The 24,787-nt window shown below is 48.9% G+C and overlaps 1 protein-coding gene across 6 annotated transcripts in view; it reads left to right on the forward strand.

The window, feature by feature from the left end:
* The window catches only part of CPSF2 (cleavage and polyadenylation specific factor 2), a 47,462-nt gene that overhangs the window by 10,141 nt on the left and 12,534 nt on the right, over positions 1-24,787 (forward strand). For 5 of the 6 annotated variants that reach the window (XR_013216668.1, XR_013216661.1, XR_013216663.1 and 2 more), the window contains exons 3-6: positions 3,774-3,933; positions 4,046-4,151; positions 18,122-18,251; positions 18,357-18,472. Coding sequence is in view for 2 of the 6 variants with exons in the window: in XM_077267884.1 (XP_077123999.1) it covers positions 3,774-3,933; positions 4,046-4,151; positions 18,122-18,251; positions 18,357-18,472 (512 nt within the window). In the remaining 4 variants the exon portion in view is untranslated. Of the gene's footprint in view, positions 1-3,773; positions 3,934-4,045; positions 4,152-17,298; positions 17,319-18,121; positions 18,252-18,356; positions 18,473-24,787 lie in introns of those variants that run through there. The other variant, XM_077267903.1, reaches the window with a different exon arrangement.

Raw genomic sequence — 24,787 nt, forward strand, 5'->3', positions numbered from 1 at the left:
GATTTTTTTAGCCTTGTTCTTCCTCTTCTTCCGACTCTTACCAGTACGATTGTCACCCGTTTTTTTTTAGGCTGCTCCACCACCTCTTAATCCAGACTTTCATACTGGGAAGAGTTATCAGAGGCAGCCAACTCCTCCCTCTCCATCCTCCGGATCTCCTCGCTCACCGCCTTCTCCCCCAGGGCCTCAGAAGCTTCGGCTGCCTCCTCCAGGGTGGGGGCAGTCATCACCCCAGTTGCCTGAGGCTTATCCTGCCCCCTGCCCTTACGGCGCCTCAACTGTTGCCACTGGTGGGCAGATGTACCAGCCTAACTTTTCCTCACTGACCCCTCAGCTCCCCTCACGCCTCCACCCTCAGCCCAATCAGAAGTTGCACCACCGGGGCCCCCTCCCCTTGGCTCCCTCCTGCCGGGCCAGAGATGGTGCTGGAAAAGGAATGGGGACAGCGGCCATACGGGTGACCTAGGTCACCACACAGGTGACACCTAATGTCACCACAGGCCGTGGCAAGATGGCCTACCCCGCCACACAAGGCACATTTCTGCACCTTGCAGCCAGACCTTCGGTTGCCCCTGGTAGAATATCTGGATTCTGTCCCTCCCCAGAAATGCTGAGGAGGGGATATGGGTGACCGTATATCCTGAAACCTTCAACTTCACCATGAAGGTCCAGCCCCCTGACCAAATGCCAAACTCGTCCCTATTTTTCTTAGGGACCTCGGTGACTTCCTCGGTGACTTCCCCATAACGGGAAAGGCATGTCATAATGTCGTCCCCAGAGAGTGACTCGTTACTTGTCAGAACGGTCACCCTCTTTACACTATTTTGGCGAGACACCGCCTGTACAGCAAAATCTCACCAGCCGGGCTCCCCCTTTGCCAGTTCGAAATTCGACCAGAAAAGCTCCAAGCCCTCTGGCCGAACAAAACTGACATTGAAGAAGGAGGTGCCAAACGGATGAATCAGGGCAAAGATGTCCGTCGCCCTGAAGTCCATCTTCAGAAGGAGCTCCACAACCCTCACCCTTGGCGGGAACGCTTCACTGCCCCTCCACAAGAATACGGACCACATTCCGCCTGGCCAACCCCTGCCCGGCTGTCGGTAGGGACCAAACCATTACCCCCTCCCTTTTATCTTGGAAGGCAGGCCGTGTCTATTCAGACAAAAAGCCAAGTCCACCTCTCTTCCCTCTACTTCGATCGTCCGTCGCTATCCCTGAGGTCCGAAGGCGAGGAAACCCCCTGACTATACCCCGAAGCTCCAGCCACGACCCCCGAGTAACTCAGAGAACCGGTGACCGGGGAGGCAGATGGACCTGCCCCCTTCTCCCACTACCATCAGACACCGTACTCACACTTGCCACCCTATTCACACTTGCCACCTTAGACGCACTGCCACTCGCATCCTCAACCACAGACACTTCCATACATGTACCCTGCTCATCCACTCTATCAGTCACCCCACTCTCACTCACATGCACACTGGGGTCAGTATTATTTTGCCTCACCTCTTGGGTATTTCCAGGTTCTGTTTCCCCACTGCTACCGCCACCTACTGGTGGCATCTTCCCTGCTGGGGGGGTTTGGAACACACAGCGCTGCTGTCCCTTTCAGAGTCATGCTGCCGTATGGTTTAAGCAGCACTGTCTGACTTGCCACCACAACAGGTACAGAGCTTCTTCCCCCATTGGCAGGTAGGAAGCCAGGAGCAGACCCGCCTCCAGCCACATCCTGCTTTGTCACCATAGCCCCCACCACAGGTAAGCCCCCAGACTCGTGGGACCCCGCCAGGCAGGCGCCCTTGCTGCTGTCTGCTGCAGCTGCAGTCCCTGCTCCATTGCTGACTGCAGCTAAGGTCTTTTTTTTTTCCTTTTTTCTTGGGAAGCCACGCCCCCACCGTCCAGCCGCACAGCTATCCAAAGCTGCACCTACATGGGCAGTGGGTGCCGAGGAGGCCACGCCCCCTGAGACCGGCCGCACCGGTACCCCCAGAGCTGGGTCCTCCCCCAGGAATCCCCCCGGCGGTAACAGTCCCCTGAGGCACAGCACCCCCCACCACCACACCCTGGGCCACAAAAAGCCTGGCCACAGCAACTGCAGCGGCCGGCCCCAGTCTAGGCCACTCCTCCTCAGCATCCACCAGCGGCGGTGCCCCCAATGCAGGAGGCCCCGACTTCACCGGAGACCCTGCCAGGGTAGCCCCCACCATTTTCTTCTGATAAGCTGGTTCTGCCGGAGCCGCAGGCCCCTCCCCCTTTACTAGGTGCCTGGGTCCCCAGAAGCGATCCAGTTTTAACTGATCCGTACGTTGGGGAACCAGACACCCCAGCGCTCACCGCCGGAGATGCGGTCCCAGCTGTCACTCCTGCCCACCACTGGGCCACCCTCTACATCATGCTCCATATCAGACACATCACTACCCCCTCCGTTACCACAAACAGAGGCTGCACCCTGCGTGTCATGGCCTGTAATCTCCCCGCTCCCTTGCTGCGGACCTACAACAGAACCCGAGCCGGGGTGGGTAGCGAGTGCTGCACAACGGGATCGGGAGGGGCCCCAGAGAGGGGGCACACACAAATTTCTGCACAGTAGATGTTTTCTTCTTATTCCCTTTCTTAGCCTTTCTCTTCATCCCCCTTCTGGTTGCCTCGTCCTCGCAGATCTCATGCCCGAACCTCAGCTGGTTAAAACGGACCGGCGACTCGATCTGCCGTATCTGCTGCATGACGAGGCAGCCCCCCTCACTGCTACTACTACCACCATCCTCATCCTCCCCCTCGCTCCCGCTGCCCCCTGAAGGGCCAGAATCGGACGGGAGAGCCACCTGCTCGGGGGCTATCCCGCTATGCGACACCTGGAGATCTCTTACCAGGCGGTGGGTAGGGCACGACCTCCTCCTCGCATTCCTCTTCCTCATAATCCTAATCCACCACCGGTCATGGCTCTGAACCGGTCATCGTTCTCCAGCTTTTCACAGAAGGGCCCGCTGCCATCCAGGATCTCACATCTCCGGCTTTCCAGGTCTTGTATGGATTTTTTTAATGGATTTTTTTATCTTCTTGACCGCGGAGGATAGCTCGGCCCTCTTATTGCAGGAGGCCCTGTCAGACCTCTCCTTAGCTACCCTCAACTCCCCCCAGAGGGATTTTAGCTTCTTTGAGGCGTCCTGATACTCGCAGAGGTGCGCATGGATTCGGGAACCATATCCCACGGCAGATTCTGTAGCCACCTTGGTGCCCCAACCAAGGGGCACCGCTGCAGCACCCCTGCTCGTACTAGGCCTAACTCCGGGGGAAGGAGCCGCCGCAGCCTCAGGGATCCTACGTGTCTTTATGCTGGATCCCTTGCCTGATCCTTGGCCAGATCTTGTGACCCTGGCCGAATTGGGAGTCCTCCCACCCCCCGCCGGCCTGGACCGGGAGGTGGGAGCTGGGGGCCCAACCCCGGAGGCCAGTCCCAAAATGAGCCTTCTTTCCTGGGAAGGGGGCAGACAAAGTCCTGGATGAAAAACTTTACCTCCCTTCCCAGGAGCTCTCTCTAGGCAGCACACACGGCTAGCAGGCTCCGCCTCTTCCTGTGTAACACTCCAGAGCTGTACTCACTATTCTGCTGATGCAGTCACTGTGTACATACATTACTGATCCTGAGTTACATCCTGTATTATACCCCAGAGCTGTACTCACTACTCTGCTGGTGAGGTCACTGTGTGTCTGTAATAGTTTCTTGTGAGGTCAGCGAACCTTCATTAAGAGCAGTATATTTTCTTTCTTCCCAGATACGTTCATCAGGTAGATGCCGTTCTTCTGTCTCATCCGGACCCCCTTCACCTTGGAGCACTCCCCTATGCAGTTGGTAAATTGGGGTTAAACTGTGCGATCTACGCTACCATCCCGGTGTACAAGATGGGCCAGATGTTCATGTACGATCTCTACCAGGTCTGTAAGGTTTCTGTGATTTATTTATTTTTTTCTCTCATAATTCTGGTGATTTTTCTTTTTTTTTTTTTTGCTTCATCCACAAGATGAAAACTGCACTTTATCTTTTCAGTCCCGGCACAACACTGAGGATTTCAATCTTTACACTCTGGATGACGTGGACTCTGCATTCGATAAAATACAACAACTGAAGTTTTCCCAGATCGTACACCTGAAAGGTAGAGCACAGGTTCACCTGCTGTCTACTATATACTATTTGTTATTGATGAGCAAACGTCCTTGGATAGGGTGTTGTCTGAGCATGCTTGGGTGCTAACAGAGTGCTTTCAGCGTACTCGAAAAGCATGTTCGAGACCCGCACCTGCAGGTAGTTGTTTGGCAGACTTTATATAATATTTATTATTATTTATTTATATAGCACCATTGATTCCATGGTGCTATACATGAGAAGGGGTTACATACAAATTACTGATATCACTTACAGTAAGCAAACTAACAATGACAGACTAATACAGAGAGGCGAGGACCCTGCCCTTGCGAGCTTACATTCTACAGGGTGGTGGGGATGGAGACAATAGGTTGAGGGTTGTAGGAGGACTGGTGTTGGTGAGGTGGTAGTTTCAGTAGTGGTGAGGAGGCAGCGGGGTCAGTGCAGGCTGTAGGCTTTCCTGAAGAGGTGGGTTTTCAGGTTCCATCTGAAGTATCCGGATGTGGTTGATAGTCGGATGTGTTGAGGCAAAGAATTTCAGAGGATGGGGGATATTCTGGAGAAGTCTTGGAGGCGGTTGGGTGAGGAGCCGATAAGTGTGCAGAAGGAGGTCTTGGGCGAAACCGGAGATTACGTGAGGGAAGATATCGGGAGATTAGTTCAGAGATATATGGAGGAGACAGGTTATGGATGGCTTTGTAGGTCAGTATTAGTAATTTGCTCTGAATACGCTGAGGGAATGAGAGCCAGTGAAGAGATTTGCAGGGAGGGGAAGCGGAGGAGTAGCGAGGAGAGAGATGAATTAGTCAGGCGGCAGAGTTAAGGATGGACTGGAGAGGTGCAAGGGTGTTAGCAAGGAGGCCACAGAAAAGGATGTTGCAGTAGTCAAGGCGGGAGATGATGAGGGCATGCACAAGCATTTTAGTAGATTGACGGTTGAGGAAAGGACGGATTCTGGAGATATTTTTGAGCTGGAGGCGACAGGAGGTGGAGAGAGCTTGGATGTGCGGTTTGAAGGACAGGGTAGAGTCAAGGGTTACTCTGAGGCAGCGGACTTCTGGTATGGGGGAAAGCGTGATGTTGTTAATTGCGATAGATAGGTCAGGTAAGGAAGATCTATGAGATGGAGGCAAGATGATGAGTTCAGATTTGTCCACATTGAGTTTGAGGAAGCAAGAGGAGAAGGAGGATGATATGGCTGATAGACACTCTGGGATTCTGGACCGCAGAGAGGTGACTGGGCTAGAAAGGTAGATCTGAGTGTCATCAGCATAAAGGTGGTACTGGAATCCATGGGACTCTGAGTTGTCCCAGGCCAAGTGTGTAGATTGAGAAGAGTAGGGGTCCTAGAACAGAGCCTTGGGGGACTCCAACAGAGAGAGGGTGGGATGAGGAGGTAGAATGGGAGTGGGAAACGCTGAATGTGCGGTTGGAAAGGTATGAGGAGATCCAGGATAGGGTGAGGTCTTTGATGCCAAAGGAGGATAGGATGTGTAGTAGGAGGCAGTGGTCAACTGTGTCAAAAGCAGATGGCAGGTCTAGAAGGATGAGTACAGAGTATTGTATGTTAGCTTTGGCTATAAGTAGGTCATTAGTGATTTTGGTCAGGGCTGTCTCAGTTGATTGATGGGGACGGAAACCAGATTGTAGATTGTCAAAGAGCAAGTTAGATGAGAGGTGGGAAGAAAGTTCAGCGTGGACGTGCTGCTCCAGGAGTTTGGAAGCGAATGGGAGCAGCGATATTGGGCGATAGCTGGACATAGCTGTTGGGTCGAGGGTTGGCTTTTTAAGGATAGGCGTGATTGTGGCATGTTTGAAAGCAGAAGGGAAGGTGCCAGAAGTTAGTGATTAGTTGAAGAGGTGGGTTACGGATGGGATAAGTGTGGTGGTGAGGTTGGGGAGGAGGTGGGATGGGGTCAAGCGCACAGATGGTGAGGTGTGATTTGGAGAGGAGATAATTAGCCCCCCTTCAGTGATCTTGGAGAGGGAGGTTATGGGGTTTGGGCATTGGTCTGGTATACAAAGGGGTTGTGGTGGTTAAACAGTGAAGACTTGCCTTGTTTGGTCCATCTTATTTTTAAAGTGTGTGGCAAAGCCCTCAGCAGGGATGAGGGAGGTTGGAGGGGGCGGTGGAGGGAGTTAAAGGTTTTGAATAACACTTTGGGGTTGTAGGATAGGGAGGATACAAGGTTTGTGAAGTAGGCCTGTTTAGCAGAAGTGAGAGCAGATTTAAATGCGAGGGCTACCTGTTTGAATGCAGTCAAGTCGTCTTGCGAATGTGTTTTCTTCCAATGCCGCTCTGCAACCCTGGACATTTGCCGGAGCTTTTTAGTGGTGTTATTGTGCCAGGGTTGTCTATTGATACTTCGCACTCTGCCATGAACGAGAGGGGCCACCGTGTCAATAGCTGATGCGAGAGAATATTTTCTCATTTGTATTGCTCTATAGAAAGGCGGTTGAGGATGTCCTAATGGGATATTTTTAGCTCAGACATTCATGGCATATTCACACCTCTGGGACCCGTTGTGAATGGGTGTGGCACAAGCATGCATTCATTCATTTCTTCTGAAGTGGCCCATGTTTACATCTAATAATTTTCTTTAATTTTATCCCATCGCTCTCCCCGATGGGGCTCACAATCTAAATTCCCCATCAGTATGTCTTTGGAATGTGGGAGGAAACTGGAAAACTCGAAGGAAACCCACACAAACATGGGGAGAACATAAAAACTCCTTGCAGATGTTGTCCTTGGTGGGATTTGAACGCAGGACCCCAGCGCTGCAAGGCTGCAGTGCTAACCACTGAGCCACCGTGCTGCCCATCTCCTAAAGAAGTAAATACAGGTCCTTCTCAAAAAATTAGCATATAGTGTTAAATTTCATTATTTACCATAATGTAATGATTACAATTAAACTTTCATATATTATAGATTCATTATCCACCAACTGAAATTTGTCAGGTCTTTTATTGTTTTAATACTGATGATTTTGGCATACAACTCCTGATAACCCAAAAAACCTGTCTCAATAAATTAGCATATCAAGAAAAGGTTCTCTAAACGACCTATTACCCTAATCTTCTGAATCAACTAATTAACTCTAAACACATGCAAAAGATACCTGAGGCTTTTAAAAACTCCCTGCCTGGTTCATTACTCAAAACCCCCATCATGGGTAAGACTAGCGACCTGACAGATGTCAAGAAGGCCATCATTGACACCCTCAAGCAAGAGGGTAAGACCCAGAAAGAAATTTCTCAACAAATAGGCTGTTCCCAGAGTGCTGTATCAAGGCACCTCAATGGTAAGTCTGTTGGAAGGAAACAATGTGGCAGAAAACGCTGTACAACGAGAAGAGGTGACCAGACCCTGAGGAAGATTGTGGAGAAGGACCGATTCCAGACCTTGGGGAACCTGAGGAAGCAGTGGACTGAGTCTGGTGTGGAAACATCCAGAGCCACCGTGCACAGGCGTGTGCAGGAAATGGGCTACAGGTGCCGCATTCCCCAGGTAAAGCCACTTTTGAACCATAAACAGCGGCAAAAGCGCCTGACCTGGGCTACAGAGAAGCAGCACTGGACTGTTGTTAAGTGGTCCCAAGTACTTTTTTCTGATGAAAGCAAATTTTGCATGTCATTCGGAAATCAAGGTGCCAGAGTCTGGAGGAAGACTGGGGAGAAGGAAATGCCAAAATGCCTGAAGTCCAGTGTCAAGTACCCACAGTCCGTGATGGTGTGGGGTGCCATGTCAGCTGCTGGTGTTGGTCCACTGTGTTTCATCAAGGGCAGGGTCAATGCAGCTAGCTATCAGGAGATTTTGGAGCACTTCATGCTTCCATCGGCTGAAATGCTTTATGGAGATGAAGATTTCATTTTTCAGCACGACCTGGCACCTGCTCACAGTGCCAAAACCACTGGTAAATGGTTTACTGACCATGGTATTACTGTGCTCAATTGGCCTGCCAACTCTCCTGACCTGAACCCCATAGAGAATCTGTGGGATATTGTGAAGAGAAAGTTGAGAGACGCAAGACCCAACACTCTGGATGAGCTTAAGGCCGCTATTGAAGCATCCTGGGCCTCCATAACATCTCAGCAGTGTCACAGGCTGATTGCCTCCATGCCACGCCGCATTGAAGCAGTCATTTCTGCCAAAGGATTCCCAACCAAGTATTGAGTGCATAACTGAACATTATTATTTGATGGTTTTTTTGTTTGTTATTAAAAAACACTTTTATTTGATTGGACGGGTGAAATATGCTAATTTATTGAGACAGGTTTTTTGGGTTATCAGGAGTTGTATGCCAAAATCATCAGTATTAAAACAATAAAAGACCTGACAAATTTCAGTTGGTGGATAATGAATCTATAATATATGAAAGTTTAATTGTAATCATTACATTATGGTAAATAATGAAATTTAACACTATATGCTAATTTTTTGAGAAGGACCTGTAGATCCCCCTCTGTTCACAGCTGCTGCAAGTTGGTGTCCAGAGACCCCTGTTGTCAAGATAAATGGGGCCCCTATAGATTTCTAATCCAAGATGGACCTCGGGTATGAAGGATGGCCACGGCGGTCCCCATGACCTTGGTGAATACCCTGGGAGCGGTGGCGAGGCCGAAGGGCAGAGCAGCAAGCTGAAAGTGATCTTCCTGAATTGCGAAGCGAAGAAACCTCTGGTGAGAAGGTAAAATAGGAATGGGGAGGTACGCGTCCTGGATGTCTATGGACGCCAGGAACTCGCCTTTTTCCATGGAGGCGATGACAGAACGAAGCGATTCCATCCGGAACCGTCGCACCCTGACAAACTTGTTCAGCAGTTTTAGGTCCAGTATGGGCTGTACTGTACCGTCCTTCTTCGGAACAATGAACAGGTTTGAATAAAAACCTTGAAACCTTTCGCTTTGAGGGACTGGGATAATAACCCCGTCTTCTTTTAGAGAGCTTATGGCCTGGAAGAACTCTGATGCCTTTGCCCTGGGAGGAAAAGACAGGAAAAAACGATTTGGTGGAAGAGAGGATAATTCTATCTTGTATCCGGAGGACACTAGGTCGCGGACCCATTCGTCGTGAACGACCGAGAGCCACGCGTCACTGAAGGAAAGCAGGCGGCCGGATACCGCAGGGAGTCATTGTGTGGGAGACCTGCCCGGTCTGGACCCTGACTGCCTAGGCCTGCCTCTCCAAGAAGGGGAAGGTTTGTAAGAGGTCTGAGGACCTCTATCCCTCCGTTGTGCCTGGCCAGGTCTGGAGGATGTGGAAGTAGAGGACCAATTTGAGTTGAAGCGGGGGAAAAAAAAAAAAAAACCGAGCCTGCTGGTTCCGAAAGGGTCTCTGTTGTGGAAGAAATTTACTCTTCCCTCCAGTGGCATCGGAGATTAATTGGTCGAGCTTTTCGCCAAAAAGGCGACCGCTCTGATATGGAAGAGAAGTCAATGACTCTTTGGAAACCAAATCCGCACGACAGTCCCTGAGCCATAAAGACCTTCGGATGATGATGGTGTTTGCTGCTGCTTGCGAAGCACAGTTAGCAGCATCCAGGGACGCGGTAACTACAAAATCTCCAGCTCTGGCTATCTGAGTAGCGAGGTCTGCTATCTCGGGGGGGGGAGATCGGTATCCAGCACCGCTGCAGACAAGACCTCAGCCCAGTGGGTCATAGCCTTAGCCACACATGTAGCGGCAAAAGATGGGAAGAGTGCGGCTGCTGAGGCTTCAAGGCTTCAAAGGCTGAACGCACCATATTGTCGTTCTGACGATCGGTTGGGTTTTTAATAGAGGCGCCCTCCGAAGAGGATAAAATAGATTTAGTAGCCAGGCGTGATACCGGAGGATCTACCGGGTGAGATTGAGACCAATCTTTTTAGATCCTGGGCAAAGGGATATTTTGATTCCATGGGCTTCTGCCCTGTGAGTCGTTTATCGGCACGGATCCTGTGAGATTCAACAATTTCCTTAAATTCTGGATGAGTAGCGAATACCTTGTGAGCTCGCTTGGTCCTCTTAAAGGACACTGCATGATCCGTTTTAGATAAAGGTTCCTCCTCAAGTTTCAAAGCCTTATTCACTGACTCAGAGAGTCGAGAGTCTCCTGATCGTGCTGAAATTCCTGATCTAGGAACATGTCAGAATCGTCCTCTGAAACAGGTTCTCTACTAGCCCCAATGGAAGGGGAGCGAGAAATGGAGCTCTCAGAACCCGAAACCCGGTGATGGTCTGGGGATGTGGCATGAGTCCTTTTCCTGGAAGAGTAAGAGCTCCTTGGCAAGGTACAAACCCTAGAGTACGAGGGGTTTTGAGGATCGGAAGCGTCGTCCGTAAGAGTGCCCTGATTAGAGGAAGGGTCTCGGAACGAGTCTAACGCTTTTGCCAAGGATGCCATAGACCAGGTAAGGGAGGTAGCCCACTCAGGGGGACCAGGCTCACAAGGTTCGGTATCCGTAACAGGTGGTTCCTTAACAGTCACCGGTTCACAAGCTGTGCACAATGCAGTATTGTGACCCCAGGGTAATGAGACCTTACAAGAGGTACATGCAGCGAAAAATACAGTGTGGGTTTTCTCAGACTTTTTGTGAGGCCTTGATTGAGACATAGTAGCCTTGAGGAGAGCGTTTACTAGCAGGGGAAGGGTTAAGCTTTGTATCTGCAGCTTACCCAGATCCTGTGTCTTGACTCCCCAGGGGAAGTCTGCAATGTATGGTCCTGAAGGCTGTGATTTAGGAAAGGTGGAGCAGCACTGCAGCATCAGCGCTGTGGGTGTCCCAAGATGGCCGCCGATATCTGTGAGAGCGCTTCTCAGGGAACGAGAAGCACTAGAAAAGATGGGCGGCGGCAATTGCCGGTGGGCGTGGCCAAGAACTCCAGCCTGTATGAAGAGAAAAGCCAAGGACTAAATTTTAACAGCTTGCGGTTGCGGCCTGCAGCGTCGCGACCGCTATTAGTGCCATCCTGAGCGGAGCTCCGTCGTAGAAACGCCACACTGCGGACCACCCACGGACCCGGGTTTTATGCCCTGCCAGAGGTGCGGACCTTCCATTCCCCGGGGACCAGGACCCCCCAGCGCCTCGGCCCCTGCAGTGTACTCATGGTAGATGCTGTGGGCCGGTGCTCAATCCACCGTCGCCATAGTCAGGGAGGGGGTGGAGAGCTTCTGCCGCCTTGCGTCATCCGCTATATCAGTGGGGATGCAGTGGGGGCTGCACAGACGCCATACATAATATGCCCAGCTATGCACCTGGCTCCAGGAGAGGTAGATGTAGGGCTACTCCATGTAGTAGCCTGCTATGTAGGGGGGAGATCGGAACGCGAAGGAACCGTCGCCCGTAAGGTGAGCTCAGGGCTGGCATCCAACGTTGCAGGAAAGGATACAGGATGAACGCTCCACGTACTTGCCTGTTGATGATTCGGGGGAGATCGGAACCTAGAAAGAGTCCGTCGCCCCCATTCGCTCCGTTAAGGGAAAAAATAGAATAAAAATAAAAACGGTGGGGTCTGAAAGCAGACCCAAGTGCCTCCTTCAGACACTAAGCAAGAACTGGTTCACTTAGAGCCAGCAGGAGGGTGTATATTGCAGGGGAGGAGCTATTCTTTGTGTGTTAACTTAGTGTCCTCCTAGTGGCAGCAGCATAACACCCATGGTACTGTGTCCCCCCAATGAGGCGTAGGAGAGAAAAGAAACTAGGAGCAGCGGAGAGGGTAAGGAAAACAATTTTTCTTTTTTACAACATACTGAAGCCAGGATTTCTGAAACCAGAAAACCCCTTTAGGCCGGGGTCACACTTGCGTGTGCAATGCGAGAAACTCGCATCAATACCCGGCACTACTGTCGGCACTTGGGACCGGCACTTGCCGGGTATTGATGTGCGAGTTTCTCGCATTGCACACGCAAGTGTGACCCTGGCCTTAATTAAGTGAATAAGGCTTTGAAACTTGAGGAGGAACCTTTATCTAAAACGGATCATGCCGTGTAAGAGGACCAAGCAAGCTCACAAGGTATTCGCTACTCATCCAGAATTTAAGGAAATTGTTGAATCTCACAGGATCCGTCCCGATAAACGATTCACAGGGCAGAAGCCCATGGAATCAAAATATCCCTTTGCCCAGGATCTAAGAAAAGATTGGTCTCAATCTCCCCTGGTAGATCCTCCGGTATTACGCCTGGCTACTTAAATCCATTTTATCCTCTTCGGAGGGTGCCTCTATTAAAAACCCAACCGATCGTCAGAACGACAATATGGCGTGTTCAGCCTTTGAAGCCTCAGCAGTCGCACTCTTCCCATGTTTTGCCCCCCCCCCCCCCCCCCCCCAGTTACCGCGTCCCTGGATGCTGCTAACTGTGCTTCGCAAGCAGCAGCAAACGCCATCACCATCCGGAGGTCTTTATGGCTCAGAGACTGTCGTGCGGATTCGGCTTCCAAAAAGTCTTTGACTTCTCTTCCATATCAGAGCGGTCGCCTTTTTGGCGAAAAGCTCGACCAATTAATTTCCGATGCCACTGGAGGGAAGAGTAAATTTCTTCCACAACAGAGACCCTTTCGAAACCAGCAGCAGCAGGCTCGGTTTTTTTTTTTTTTTTTTTTTTTTCCCCCCCCCGCTTCAACTCAAATTGGTCCTGTACTTCCACATCCTCTGGACCTGGCCGGGCACAATGGAGGGATATAGGTCCTCAGACACCTTACAAACCTTCCCCTTCTTGGAGAGGCAGGCCTAGGCAGTCAGGGTCCAGACCGGGCAGGTCTCCCACACAATGACTCCCTGCGGTATCTGGAGGACACCCTCAAGGTAGGCGGCCGCCTGCTTTCCTTCAGCGATGCGTGGCTCTCGGTCGTTCACGACGAATGGGTCCGCGACCTAGTGTCCTCCGGATACAAGATAGAATTATCCTCTCTTCCACCAAATCGTTTTTTCCTGTCTTTTCCTCCCATGGCAAAGGCATCAGAGTTCTTCCAGGCCATAAGCTCTCTAAAAGAAGACGGGGTTATTATCCCAGTCCCTCAAAGCGAAAGGTTTCAAGGTTTTTATTCAAACCTGTTCATTGTTCCGAAGAAGGATGGTACAGTACAGCCCATACTGGACCTAAAACTGCTGAACAAGTTTGTCAGGGTGCGACGGTTCCGGATGGAATCGCTTCGTTCTGTCATCGCCTCCATGGAAAAAGGCGAGTTCCTGGCATCCATAGACATCCAGGACGCCTACCTCCCCATTCCTATTTTACCTTCTCACCAGAGGTTTCTTCGCTTCGCAATTCAGGAAGATCACTTTCAGTTTGCCGCTCTGCCCTTCGGCCTCGCCACCGCTCCCAGGGTATTCACCAAGGTCATGGAGACCGCTGTGGCCATCCTTCATTCCCAAGGTGTGGTGGTGTTACCGTGTCTAGACGATATCCTCATCAAAGGCCCCTCTTTCCGCACCTGCAAGGAGGCTGTGACCATCACAATAGATACTCTTTCTCGCCTAGGTTGGAAGATAAACTTTAAAAAATCTTCCCCAGTACCGTCTCAGCGAATTTCCTTTCTAGAAATGATACTGGACTCGTCCCATGGGGTTGGTACTTCTTCCCCCGGAAAAGATCTCAGTCTTAAGGTACCTTCACACGAAACGACTTTGTAACGATATCGCTAGCGATCCGTGACGTTGCAGCGTCCTCGCTAGCGATATCGTTTAGTTTGACACGCAGCAGCGATCAGGATCCTGCTGTGATGTCGCTGGTCACTGAATAAAGTCCAGAACTTTATTTGGTCGTCCGATCGCTGTGTATCGTTGTGTTTGAAAGCAAAAGCAACGATACCAGCGATGTTTTACACTGGTAACCAGGGTAAACATGGGGTTACTAAGCGCAGGGCCGCGCTTAGTAACCCGATGTTTACCCTGGTTACCAGCGTAAAAGTAAAAAAAACAAACAGTACATACTCACCTGCGCGTCCCCCAGCGTCTGCTTCCTGACACTTACTGAGCGCCGGCCCTAAAGTGAAAATGAAAGCACAGCGGTGACGTCACCGCTGTGCTGTAGGGCCGGAGCTCAGTCAGTGTCAGGAAGCAGACGCTGGGGGACGCGCAGGTGACCATGTACTGTTTGTTTTTTTTTACTTTTACGCTGGTAACCAGGGTAAACATCGGGGTTACGAAGCGCGGCCCTGCGCTTAGCAACCCGATGTTTACCCTGGTTACCCGGGGCCCTCGGCATCGTTGGTCGCTGGAGAGCGGTCTGTGTGACAGCTCTCCAGCGATCAAACAGCGACGCTGCAGCGATCGGCATCGTTGTCGCTATCGCTGCAGCGTCGCTTCGTGTGAAGGTACCTTTACAGCGAGAAGCTCTCCCAACCCTATACTCACTCTCTACGTTTCAGTATGAGAGTCCTCGGCAGGATGGTAGCAGCTATGGAGGCGTTCCCATTTGCTCAACTACACCTCCGCCCCTTACAACATGCTCTCCTGGCTGTGTGGGACAGGAACCCGTTCTCTCGATCGTCGTTTCCTCCTTCCCCAGCGAGTCAGACAGTCTCTCAGGTGGTGGACTTTGAAGTCCTCCCTGAATCAAGGGAAGTCCTTTCTCCCAGTACATTGGCTAGTTGTGACAACAGATGCCAGTCTTCTGGGCTGGGGAGCAGTGTTCCACCATCACACTGCTCAGGGACGCTGGTCTCTTCAGGAAGCTCGCCTGCCCATCAACATCCTGGAAATGCGGGCAATCAGGTTGGCTCTTCTTCAATTCCACCCCTTTCTGACGGGTCGTCCCATCAGGATTCAGTCCGACAATGCCACAGGAGTGGCATGCATCAACCGACAGGGGGGAACACACAGCAAGGCAGCCATGACCGAGGTAGGCCACATTTTCCGTTGGGCCGAGGAAAACTGCTAAATGATCTCAGCAGTTCACATCCCGGGAGTGGAAAATTGGGAGGCAGATTTCCTCAGCCGTCAAGGTCTTGACTCCGGAGAGTGGTCTCTCCATCCGGAGATCTTCCACCAGATCTGCTATCGTTGGGGAACCCCGGACGTGGATCTGATGGCCTCACGGCTAAATTCCAAGGTTCCCAACTTCATAGCTCGGTCCCACGATCTGGCAACCATCGGGGCAGATGCACTCGTTCACTCGTGGCATCAGTTCCAGCTTCCGTACATATTTCCCCCGCTTTCTCTTCTACTTCCCCTGCTTCCTCTTCTATTGCGCCAGATTGGCCGCTCAGGGCCTGGTACGCCGAACTAGTTCAACTAGTCGCCGATGTCCCCTGGCGATTACCGAATCGCGCAGACCTGTTGTCTCAGGGCCCCATTTACCATCAGAACTCCGAGGCCCTGTGTTTGACGGCATGGCCATTGAGTCCTGGGTGCTAGCACAGGCAGGCTTCTCTCAGAAAGTTATTCCTACCATGATTAGCGCTAGAAAGCCTACGTCTATGCGTATATATCATCGCATTTGGAAGACCTTCTCATGGTGCAAGGACCGAGGATGCTCGCCTCTTGAATTTTCCACTCCTTCCATCCTCAAATTCCTTCTTTCGGGTTTGGACTTGGGTCTCGCCCTTAGTTTTCTCAAAGGGCAGATTTCAGTCTTGTCAGTCCTGTTCCAACGTAGAATTGCCAACAGATTACAGGTGAAGACGTTCATTCAGGGAGTCTCATGTGGTGCCACCCTATAAGATGCTTTTGGAACCATGGGATCTTAGTTTGGTCCTCAGAGTCTTGCAGGAGGCCCCTTTTGAGCCTCTGCACGACGTTCCCCTGTCTTTTCTGTCATGGAAAGTTGCCTTCCTGGTTGCGGTCACGTCCATCCGACGAGTCTCAGAGCTGGCAGCTTTGTCTTGTCAAGTTCCTTTCCTCATTTTTCATCAAGATAAGGTGGTTTTGAGAACATCCCCGTCTTTTCTACCGAAAGTTGTCTCCTCTTTCCACCTCAATGAGGAAATTGTCTTGCCTTCACTTTGCCCGGCACCAGTACATCGCACCGAGACGGCTCTTCACACACTGGACTTGGTGAGAGCTCTTAGGAGATACGTCTCGAGGACGACGTCTTTCTGCAGATCAGTTGCCCTGTTTGTGCTCCCGGAAGGGCCAAGGAAAGGTCTAGCTTCTTCCAAAGCTACGATAGCCAAGTGGATTTCCTCAGCTATTAATGAGTCCTACCGAGTCAGAGGTCACTCTGTCCCAGCAGGGATTAAGGATCATTCTGTGAAGGAGAAAATGTCTAATGAAATCAATTATTAAACCTTATATAAGTCAGTTCAGATATAATGTAGCATGATAGCGATTGTGTCTTTGAAGCTGCCTTGTTGATCCTTGAAACGGTCTTGGAAGGAATCTTTGGAATGCAGGAGTGAAGGCACTGGAATACATCGTATTTGGAAATGAAGCTTGGAATGAACCAATCAGAGTGACACTAACTATTCTGAAGTTGTGCGACCTCCCCCATTTCCTGTGTTCAGTATTATCCTTTGTTCATAATAAAGCAGTTGTGAATAAGCCATTGCTGAGAGAGGAGTTTGTAACAGTCTTTGTGAATCTGATACATTCTGGGCCTCTAAGCTAGTACTCAGCTTATATTTGGTCAGGTACAAGCAATCATATTGATCTCACTTAAAGAGATCACCCTCACAATTCTACTCGGTCAGTGGGTGCGTCTTGGGCCATCCAGCACCAGGCATCGGCAGCACAAGTTTGCAGAGCTGCGACTTGGTCCAGCCTGCATACGTTTACAAAACATTACCATGTCCATTCTAAGACCTCGGCAGATGCGTCCGTCGGCAGACGAATTTTGCAGGCGGCAGTGCCGCATCTGTAACTTGTGGGTACAAGGAGCAATTGCAGTGGATTGTTCCCCACCCAGGGACTGCTTTAGGACGTCCCATGGTCCTGTGTCCCCCAATGAGGCGTAGGAGAAATAGGGATTTTTGTGTACTCACCATAAAATCCTTTTCTCCGAGCCAATCATTGGGGGACACAGCTCCCACCCTGTTAGTATTGGCTTTGTTTTTTTTCTGTGTTGACTTTGTTTTGACATAGTTCATTCTTGTTAAATGTTAAACTCCTGCTTTGTTACCGAGCTGGTTCACTTAGAGCCAGCCGGAGGGTGTATACTGCAGGGGAGGAGCTATTCTTTGTGTTACCTCCTAGTGGCAGCAGCATAACACCCATGGTCCTGTGTCCCCCACTGATTGGCTCGGAGAAAAGGATTTTATGGTGAGTACACAAAAATCCCTATATTTCCTGCTGCACTGATGTCTCCTGTACAGCGCTGCAGCCAATCAGCTCCTGTATGTTTGTGGACTGTGTGAGCTGTCAAAGCTCCTGGGCCCAGGTATTGGCTGTCCTCATGACATCAGCGCTGCAGACAATGACAGATACCGGCAGCGGGGTTAAGGACTGGGGAGGGTGAGGAAACCACAGCCTGTTGTTTTACCACACTAGCTGCGTCGTCAGGGTATGGGACATTAAGCCTATAGAAATAAAAGTTACATTTTATGGTCTTCTAGTGAGGGTTTATTTGGGGTCCTCCCCAATTTGGAAATTATATATTCTGTATTAGGTCACATGAAAATCATAGGCTGAAGGATTTTCTACTCAGGACCCTCCTCGAAGAGCTTCCCTTGAGAACATCTATTTAATATCATTATTTTATTAAAGGGGAGTCTAAACTTTTAGAAATAAAGGATTTATACCTTTAAAATGAATGCGTAATAAAAACCTTTTTTGGAGTGATTAAAATGCAGGCTACAATTCAGATAAATTGTAGAGACAAGTGGCTTTGATTGTGGCGGCCATATTAATATATAAATGTGGTTTAGTTATAAAAATAATAATAAAAAAAACAAAATTGATGCCAACACTATAAGAAACATATTAGATAAAAATGTGCTGCTGTGTAGACATCGTTAAAAAAACAAAAAAACAAAACATTCTTTACACTGCTGGCTTCAGTTAAGTAGGTTTAGAGCTCCTTTTGAAGAGATTGTTCAGTGAACACCATTTATTTTTCTCTGCAGGTAAAGGTCATGGATTGTCCATCACTCCACTGCCAGCTGGTCACATGATCGGGGGAACCATATGGAAAATCGTAAAGGATGGAGAGGAAGAGATTGTGTACGCCGTGGATTTTAATCACAAGAGGGAGATGTAAGCCGGTCACTGATGAGGGTTGTAGTATGATGGGAACCCTGCTGCATATCCTCTCGGTCTAGCATCATGGAATATAAAGCTTTTCATGTCTTATTTCCTCAGACACTTGAATGGTTGCTCTTTGGAGATGATCAGTCGACCATCGCTTCTCATCACTGACAGCTTCAACGCCACTTACGTCCAACCCCGGAGAAAACAACGAGATGAACAACTGCTCAGTGCGTTTTAACCTTTTCATGACTGCCCCATACTGTCCTGCAGATTGGAAACTCCTTGTGGTCCCACAAATATGTTTTAAACCTAATTTGGTCCTAAATTTTTCTGTTGGGGGTCTCTGCTAGATATTTCCAGCTTTATGCAACTTACTACACTTCATATGATAACGTCTTTAACCCCTTAACGACCGCCGATACGCCTTTTAACGGCGGCCGCTAAAGGTACTTAAACCACAGCGCTGTTAATTAACGGCGCTGTGGAAAAAGTGAATAGCGCCCCCCAGAGTCGCATTTTCTCTGGGGTCTCGGTTGCCGAGGGTAGCCGAGACCCCAGAGAACATGATTCGGGGGTTTTTTACCGACCCCGAGTTGCGATCGCCGGTAATTAACCGTTAACCGGCGGTCGCAAAAAAAAAAAAAAAACGCGATTTGCCATTTAATTTCTCTGTCCTCCGAGCACATCGGAGGACAGAGAAATAGGGTCCCCGATAGCCCCCCAATACTCACCTACCTCCCCCGGTGCTCCTCGTGGCTCCCGATGGGCGCCGCCATCTTTTTTCCGGGGAAAAGATGGCGGGCGCATGCGCAGTACGCCCGCCGCCCGGCACCCGGAAGATCTTTGGGGTCTCTGCTGCCGGGGGTAGCCGAGACCCCAAAGAACATTATCGGGGTCGGTTTGCACCGACCCCTGTTTTGGGATCGCCGGTAATTAACAGTTTACCGGCGACCGCAAAAAAAAAAAAAAGCGATCTGTAATTCTCTGTCCTCTGATGTGATCACACATCAGAGGACAGAGAAATAGGGGGATTCGGGGACCCTAACATACTCACCCGGTGTCCCTGGGTCCTCATCTGTCTTCTCCTGCCGGCCGGCTTTTTCATCATGGCGGGCGCATGCGCAGTGCGCCCGCCATCTGCTGCCATCTGCCGGCCGACAGGAGAGACGAGTTGGGGCTAAAATTAGGGTTAGGGTTGGGGCTAAATTTAGGGTTAGGGTTGGGGCTAAATTTAGGGTTAGGGTTGGGGCTAAATTTAGGGTTAGGGTTAGGCTACTTTCACACTAGCGTTTTTTGGCTTCCACCGCAATGCGTCGTTGGAGAAAAAACGCATCCTGCAAAAGTGCTTGCAGGATGCGTTTTTTCTCCATTGGCTTGCATTAGCGACGCATTGCGACGGATTGCCACACGTCGCATCCGTCATGCGACGGATGCGTCGTGCTTTGGCGGACCGTCGGCACAAAAAAGCTACATGTAACTTTTTTGTGCGACGTGTCCGCCATTTCCGACCGCGCATGCGCGGCCGGAACTCCGCCCCCGCTTCCCCGCACCTCACAATGGGGCAGCGGATGCGTTGAAAAAACAGCATCCGCTGCACCCGTTGTGCGGCGCTTACAACGCTAGCGTCGGTACATCGGCCCGACACACTGCGATGGGCCGAGTACGACGCTAGTGTGAAAGTAGCCTTAGGCTTCTTTCACACTTGCGTCGGTACGAGGCGGTCGCAATGCGTCGGCCCGACGTACGTTGTGAAAATTGTGCACAACGTGGGCAGCGGATGCAGTTTTTCAACGCATCCGCTGCCCAGTCTATGTCCTGGGGAGGAGGGGGCAGAGTTACGGCCACGCATGCGCGGAAATGGCGGACGCGACGTACAAAAAAAAGGTTACATTGAACTTTTTTTGTGACGACGGGGCTAAAGTTATGGTTAGGGTTGGGGCTAAAGTTAGGGTTAGAGTTGGGATTAGGGTTAGGGTTAGAGTTGGGATTAGGGTTAGGGTTTGGAGTAGGGTTGGGATTAGGGTTACGTTTGGGATTAGGGTTGGTATTAGGGTTACGTTTGGGATTAGGGTTAGGGGTGTGTTGGATTTAGGGTTTTGATTAGGGTTATGGTTAGGGTTGAGATTAGGGCTGTTTTGGGGTTAGGGTTGTGATAATCGTTAGGGTTGTGATAATCGTTAGGGTTGTGATTAGGATTATGGATCGGGTTGAGGTTAGGGTTAGGGGTGTGTTGGAGTTAGGGTTGGAGTTATAATTTGGGGGTTTCCACTGTTTAGGTACATCAGGGGGTCTCCAAACACGACAGCCAATTTTGCGCTAAAAAAGTCAAATGGTGCTCCCTCCCTTCTGAGCTCTGCCGTGCGCCCAAACAGTGGTTTACCCCCCCATATGGGGCATCAGCGTACTCGGCATAAATTGGACAACAACTTTTGGGGTCCAATTTCTCCTGTTACCCTTGTGAAAATAAAAACTTGGGGGCTAAAAATCTTTTTTGTGGAAGAAAAAAATATTTTTTTATTTTCACTACTCTGCATTATAAACTTCTGTGAAGCACTTGAGCATTCAAAGTTCTCACCACATATCTAGGTAAGTTCCTTAGGGGGTCTAGTTTCCAAAATTTGGTCACTTGTGGGGGGTTTCTACTGTTGTACATCAGGGGCTCTGCAAACGCAACATAACACCCACAGACAATTCTATCAAAGTCTGAATTCCAAAATGGCGCTCCTTCTCTTCCGAGCTCTGCCGTGTGCCAAAACAGTGGTTTACCCCCACATATTGGGGTACCAGCATACTCAGGACAAATTGGACAACAACTTTCGGGGTCCAATTTCTCTTGTTACCCTTGTGAAAATAAAAATTTGGGGGCTAAAAAAATCTTTTTTGTGGGAAAAAAAATATTTTTTATTTTCACTACTCTGCATTATAAACTTCTGTGAAGCACTTGGGCATTCAAAGTTCTCACCACATATCTAGATAAGTACCTTGGGGGGTCGATTTTCCAAAATGGGGTCACTTGTTGGGGGTTTCTACTGTTTAGGTACATTAGGGGTCTGCAAACGCAACATAACGCCCGCAGACAATTCTATCAAAGTCTGCATTCCAAAATGGCGCTCCTTCCCTTCCGAGCTCTGCCGTGCGCCCAAACAGTGGTTTACCTCCACATATGGGGTATCGACGTACTCAGGAGAAGTTGCACAACAACTTTTGTGGTCTAATTTCTCCTGATACCCTTGTGAAAATAAGATTTTGTGGGCGAAAAAATAATTTTTGTGAAAACAAATGCGATTTTTTTATTTTCACGGCTCTACGTTATAAACTTCTGTGAAGCACTTGGGGGTTCAAAGTGCTCACCACACATCTAGATAAGTTCCTTAAGGGGGTCTAGTTTCCAAAATGGTGTCACTTGTGGGGGGTTTCCACTGTTTAGGCACATTAGGGGTTCTCCAAACGCGACATGGCGTCCGATCTCAATTCCAGCCAATTCTGCATTGAAACAGTCAAACGGTGCTCCTTCACTTCCAAGCTCTGCGATGCGCCCAAACAGTGGTTTACCTCCACATATGGGGTATCAGCGTACTCAGGAAAAATTGCACAACAAAACTTGTGGTTAAATTTCTGTTTTTACACTTGTGAAAATTTTAAAAAATGGTTCTGAAGTAAAATGTTTGCAAAAAAAAGTTAAATGTTCATTTTTTTCTTCCACAGTGTTTCAGTTCCTGTGAAGTACGTAAAGGGTTAATAAACTTCTTGAATGTGGTTTTGAGCAGCTTGAGGGGTGCAGTTTTTAGAATGGTGTCACACTTGGTTATTTTCTATCATATAGACCCCTCAAAATGACTTCAAAGGTGATGTGGTCCCTAAAAAAAACATGGTGTTGTAAAAATGAGAAATTGCTGGTCAACTTTTAACCCTTATAACTCCCTAACAAAAAAAAAATTGTTTCCAAAATTGTGCTGATGTAAAGTAGACATGTGGGAAATGTTATTTATTAACTATTTTTTGTGACATATCTCTCTGATTTAAGGGCATAAAAATACAAAGTTTGAAAATTGCAAAATTTTAAAAATTTTCGCCATATTTCCATTTTTTTCATAAATAATCGCAAGTAATATCGAAGAAATGTTACCACTAACTTGAAGTACAATATGTCACGAAAAAACAGTCTCAGAATCAGCGGGATCCGATAAAGCTCTCAGAATCAGCGGGATTCGATAAAGCGTTCCAGAGTTATAACCTCTTAAAGTGACAGTGGTCAGAATTGTAAAAATTGGCTCGGTCATTAAGTACCAAATTGGCTCTGTCACTAAGGGGTTAAATCCACGATCTGGAAAAATGCATTGTTGGTGCTGTGGCTTACCAGATCGACACCTAAGTGTCAAAGGTTTCGCATTAGTGTTGAGCGAGTATGCTCGTTACTCGAATTTCTCCTAGCATGCTGGGGTTGTCTCCCGAGTATTTCGGCGTGCTCGGAGACTTAGTTTATGTCGACACAGCTGCATGATTTGTGGCTGCGAGACAGCTTGAATACATGTGGGGAATGCCTGTTTGTTAGGGAATCCCCACATGTATTCAAGCTATTTAGCATCCGCAAATCATGCAGCTGCGTTCACATCAACTAAATCTCTGAGAACACCGAAATACTCAGACAACCCGAGCATACACAGAGAAACTCTAGTAACGAGCATATTGCTCATCTCTATTTAGCATCCTCAACTGCCAAAAACCGCCTTCTAAACTAGGGGAACCTATGCTTCCGATAGATCGATACCTATCATATTGAAATCTATGAGTAAACATTGAATACATTGGTGTTTCCTCGTTCCCTTTAACCTGACATTGGTGAAGCAGCTTTAATTAACTTCACTTTGTTGTTGGCTATAATCCAGCGCTAATGGAAATCTGCAGTGTGGGGTTAAAGCTTCTGCCAGCTCGCAGTAGCCGTTCAGGTCACGGCTGTCAGAAACAACCAGGGATGCATAAAACAGCCCAGTATATTACCACTTCCACTTTTGCTGTATGCTGGAGTTTAGTGACCTATATGCAGACAATGCTTCTGTATGATCTGAAGATCTACAGGTGTCTGCCCAGCATAGCAGACCTGCAAGTATCTAGCAGACCCCATTCAGCTCTGCTACTGACATGTCACTCTATTGGGACTCCTATGGATGCCCTAGTTACAGTGAGAAAATTATCAGTAAAGGGGGAAAAAAAATGGTCCCTTTGAAATTTTTCATGATCCCTTTGGGGGACAACATACAGTACAGACCAAAAGTTTGGACACACCTTCTCATTTTAAGATTTTTCTGTATTTTCATGACTATGAAAATTGTAAATTCACACTGAAGGCATCAAAACTATGAATTAACACATGGAATTATATACTTAACAAAAAAGTGTGAAACAACTGAAATTATGTCTTATATTCTAGGTTCTTCAAAGTAGCCACCTTTTGCTTTGATGACTGCTTTGCACACTCTTGGCATTCTCTTGATGAGCTTCAAGAGGTAGTCACCGGGAATGGTTTTCACTTCACAGGTTTGCCCTGTCATGTTTAATAAGTGGGATTTCTTGCCTTATAAATGGGGTTGGGACCATCAGTTGTGTTGTGCAGAAGTCTGGTGGATACACAGCTGATAGTCCTGCTGAATAGACTGTTAGCTGCTTTTTTCTTGCCATAATACAAATTCTAAGTAAAGAAAAACGAGTGGCCATCATTACTTTAAGAAATGAAGGTCAGTCAGTCCGAAAAATTGGGAAAACTTTGAAAGTGTCCCCAAGTGCAGTGGCAAAAACCATCAAGCGCTACAAAGAAACTAGCTCACATGAGGACCGCCCCAGGAAAGGAAGACCAAGAGTCACCTCTGCTTCTGAGAATAAGTTTATCCGAGTCACCAGCCTCAGAAATCGCAGGTTAACAGCAGCTCAGATTAAAGACCAGGTCAATGCCACACAGAGTTCTAGCAGCAGACACATCTCTACAACAACTTTTAAGAGGAGACTTTGTGCAGCAGGCCTTCATGGTAAAATAGCTGCTAGGAAACCACTGCTAAGGACAGGCAACAAGCAGAAGAGACTTTTTTGGGCTAAAGAACACAAGGAATGGACATTAGACCAGTGGAAATCTGTGCTTTGGTATGATGAGTCCAAATCTGAGATCTTTGGTTCCAACCACCATGTCTTTGTGCGACGCAGAAAAGGTGAATGGATGGACTCTACATGCCTGGTTCCCACAGTGAAGCATGGAGGAGATGGTGTGGGGGTGCTTTGCTGGTGACACTGTTGGGGATTTATTAAAAATTGAAGGCATACTGAACAGCATGGCTACCACAGCATCTTGCAGCGGCATGCTATTCCATCCGGTTTGCATTTAGTTGGACCATCATTTATTTTTCAACAGGACAATGACCCCAAACACACCTCCAGGCTGTGTAAGGGCTATTTGACCAAGAAGGAGAGTGATGGGGTGCTATGCCAGATGACCTGGCCTCCAGTCACCAGACCTGAACCCAGTTGAGATAGTTTGGGGTGAGCTGGACCGCAGA

The sequence above is a fragment of the Ranitomeya variabilis genome, chromosome 1 (genome assembly GCF_051348905.1).
Source record: "Ranitomeya variabilis isolate aRanVar5 chromosome 1, aRanVar5.hap1, whole genome shotgun sequence".
NCBI lineage: Eukaryota > Metazoa > Chordata > Amphibia > Anura > Dendrobatidae > Ranitomeya > Ranitomeya variabilis.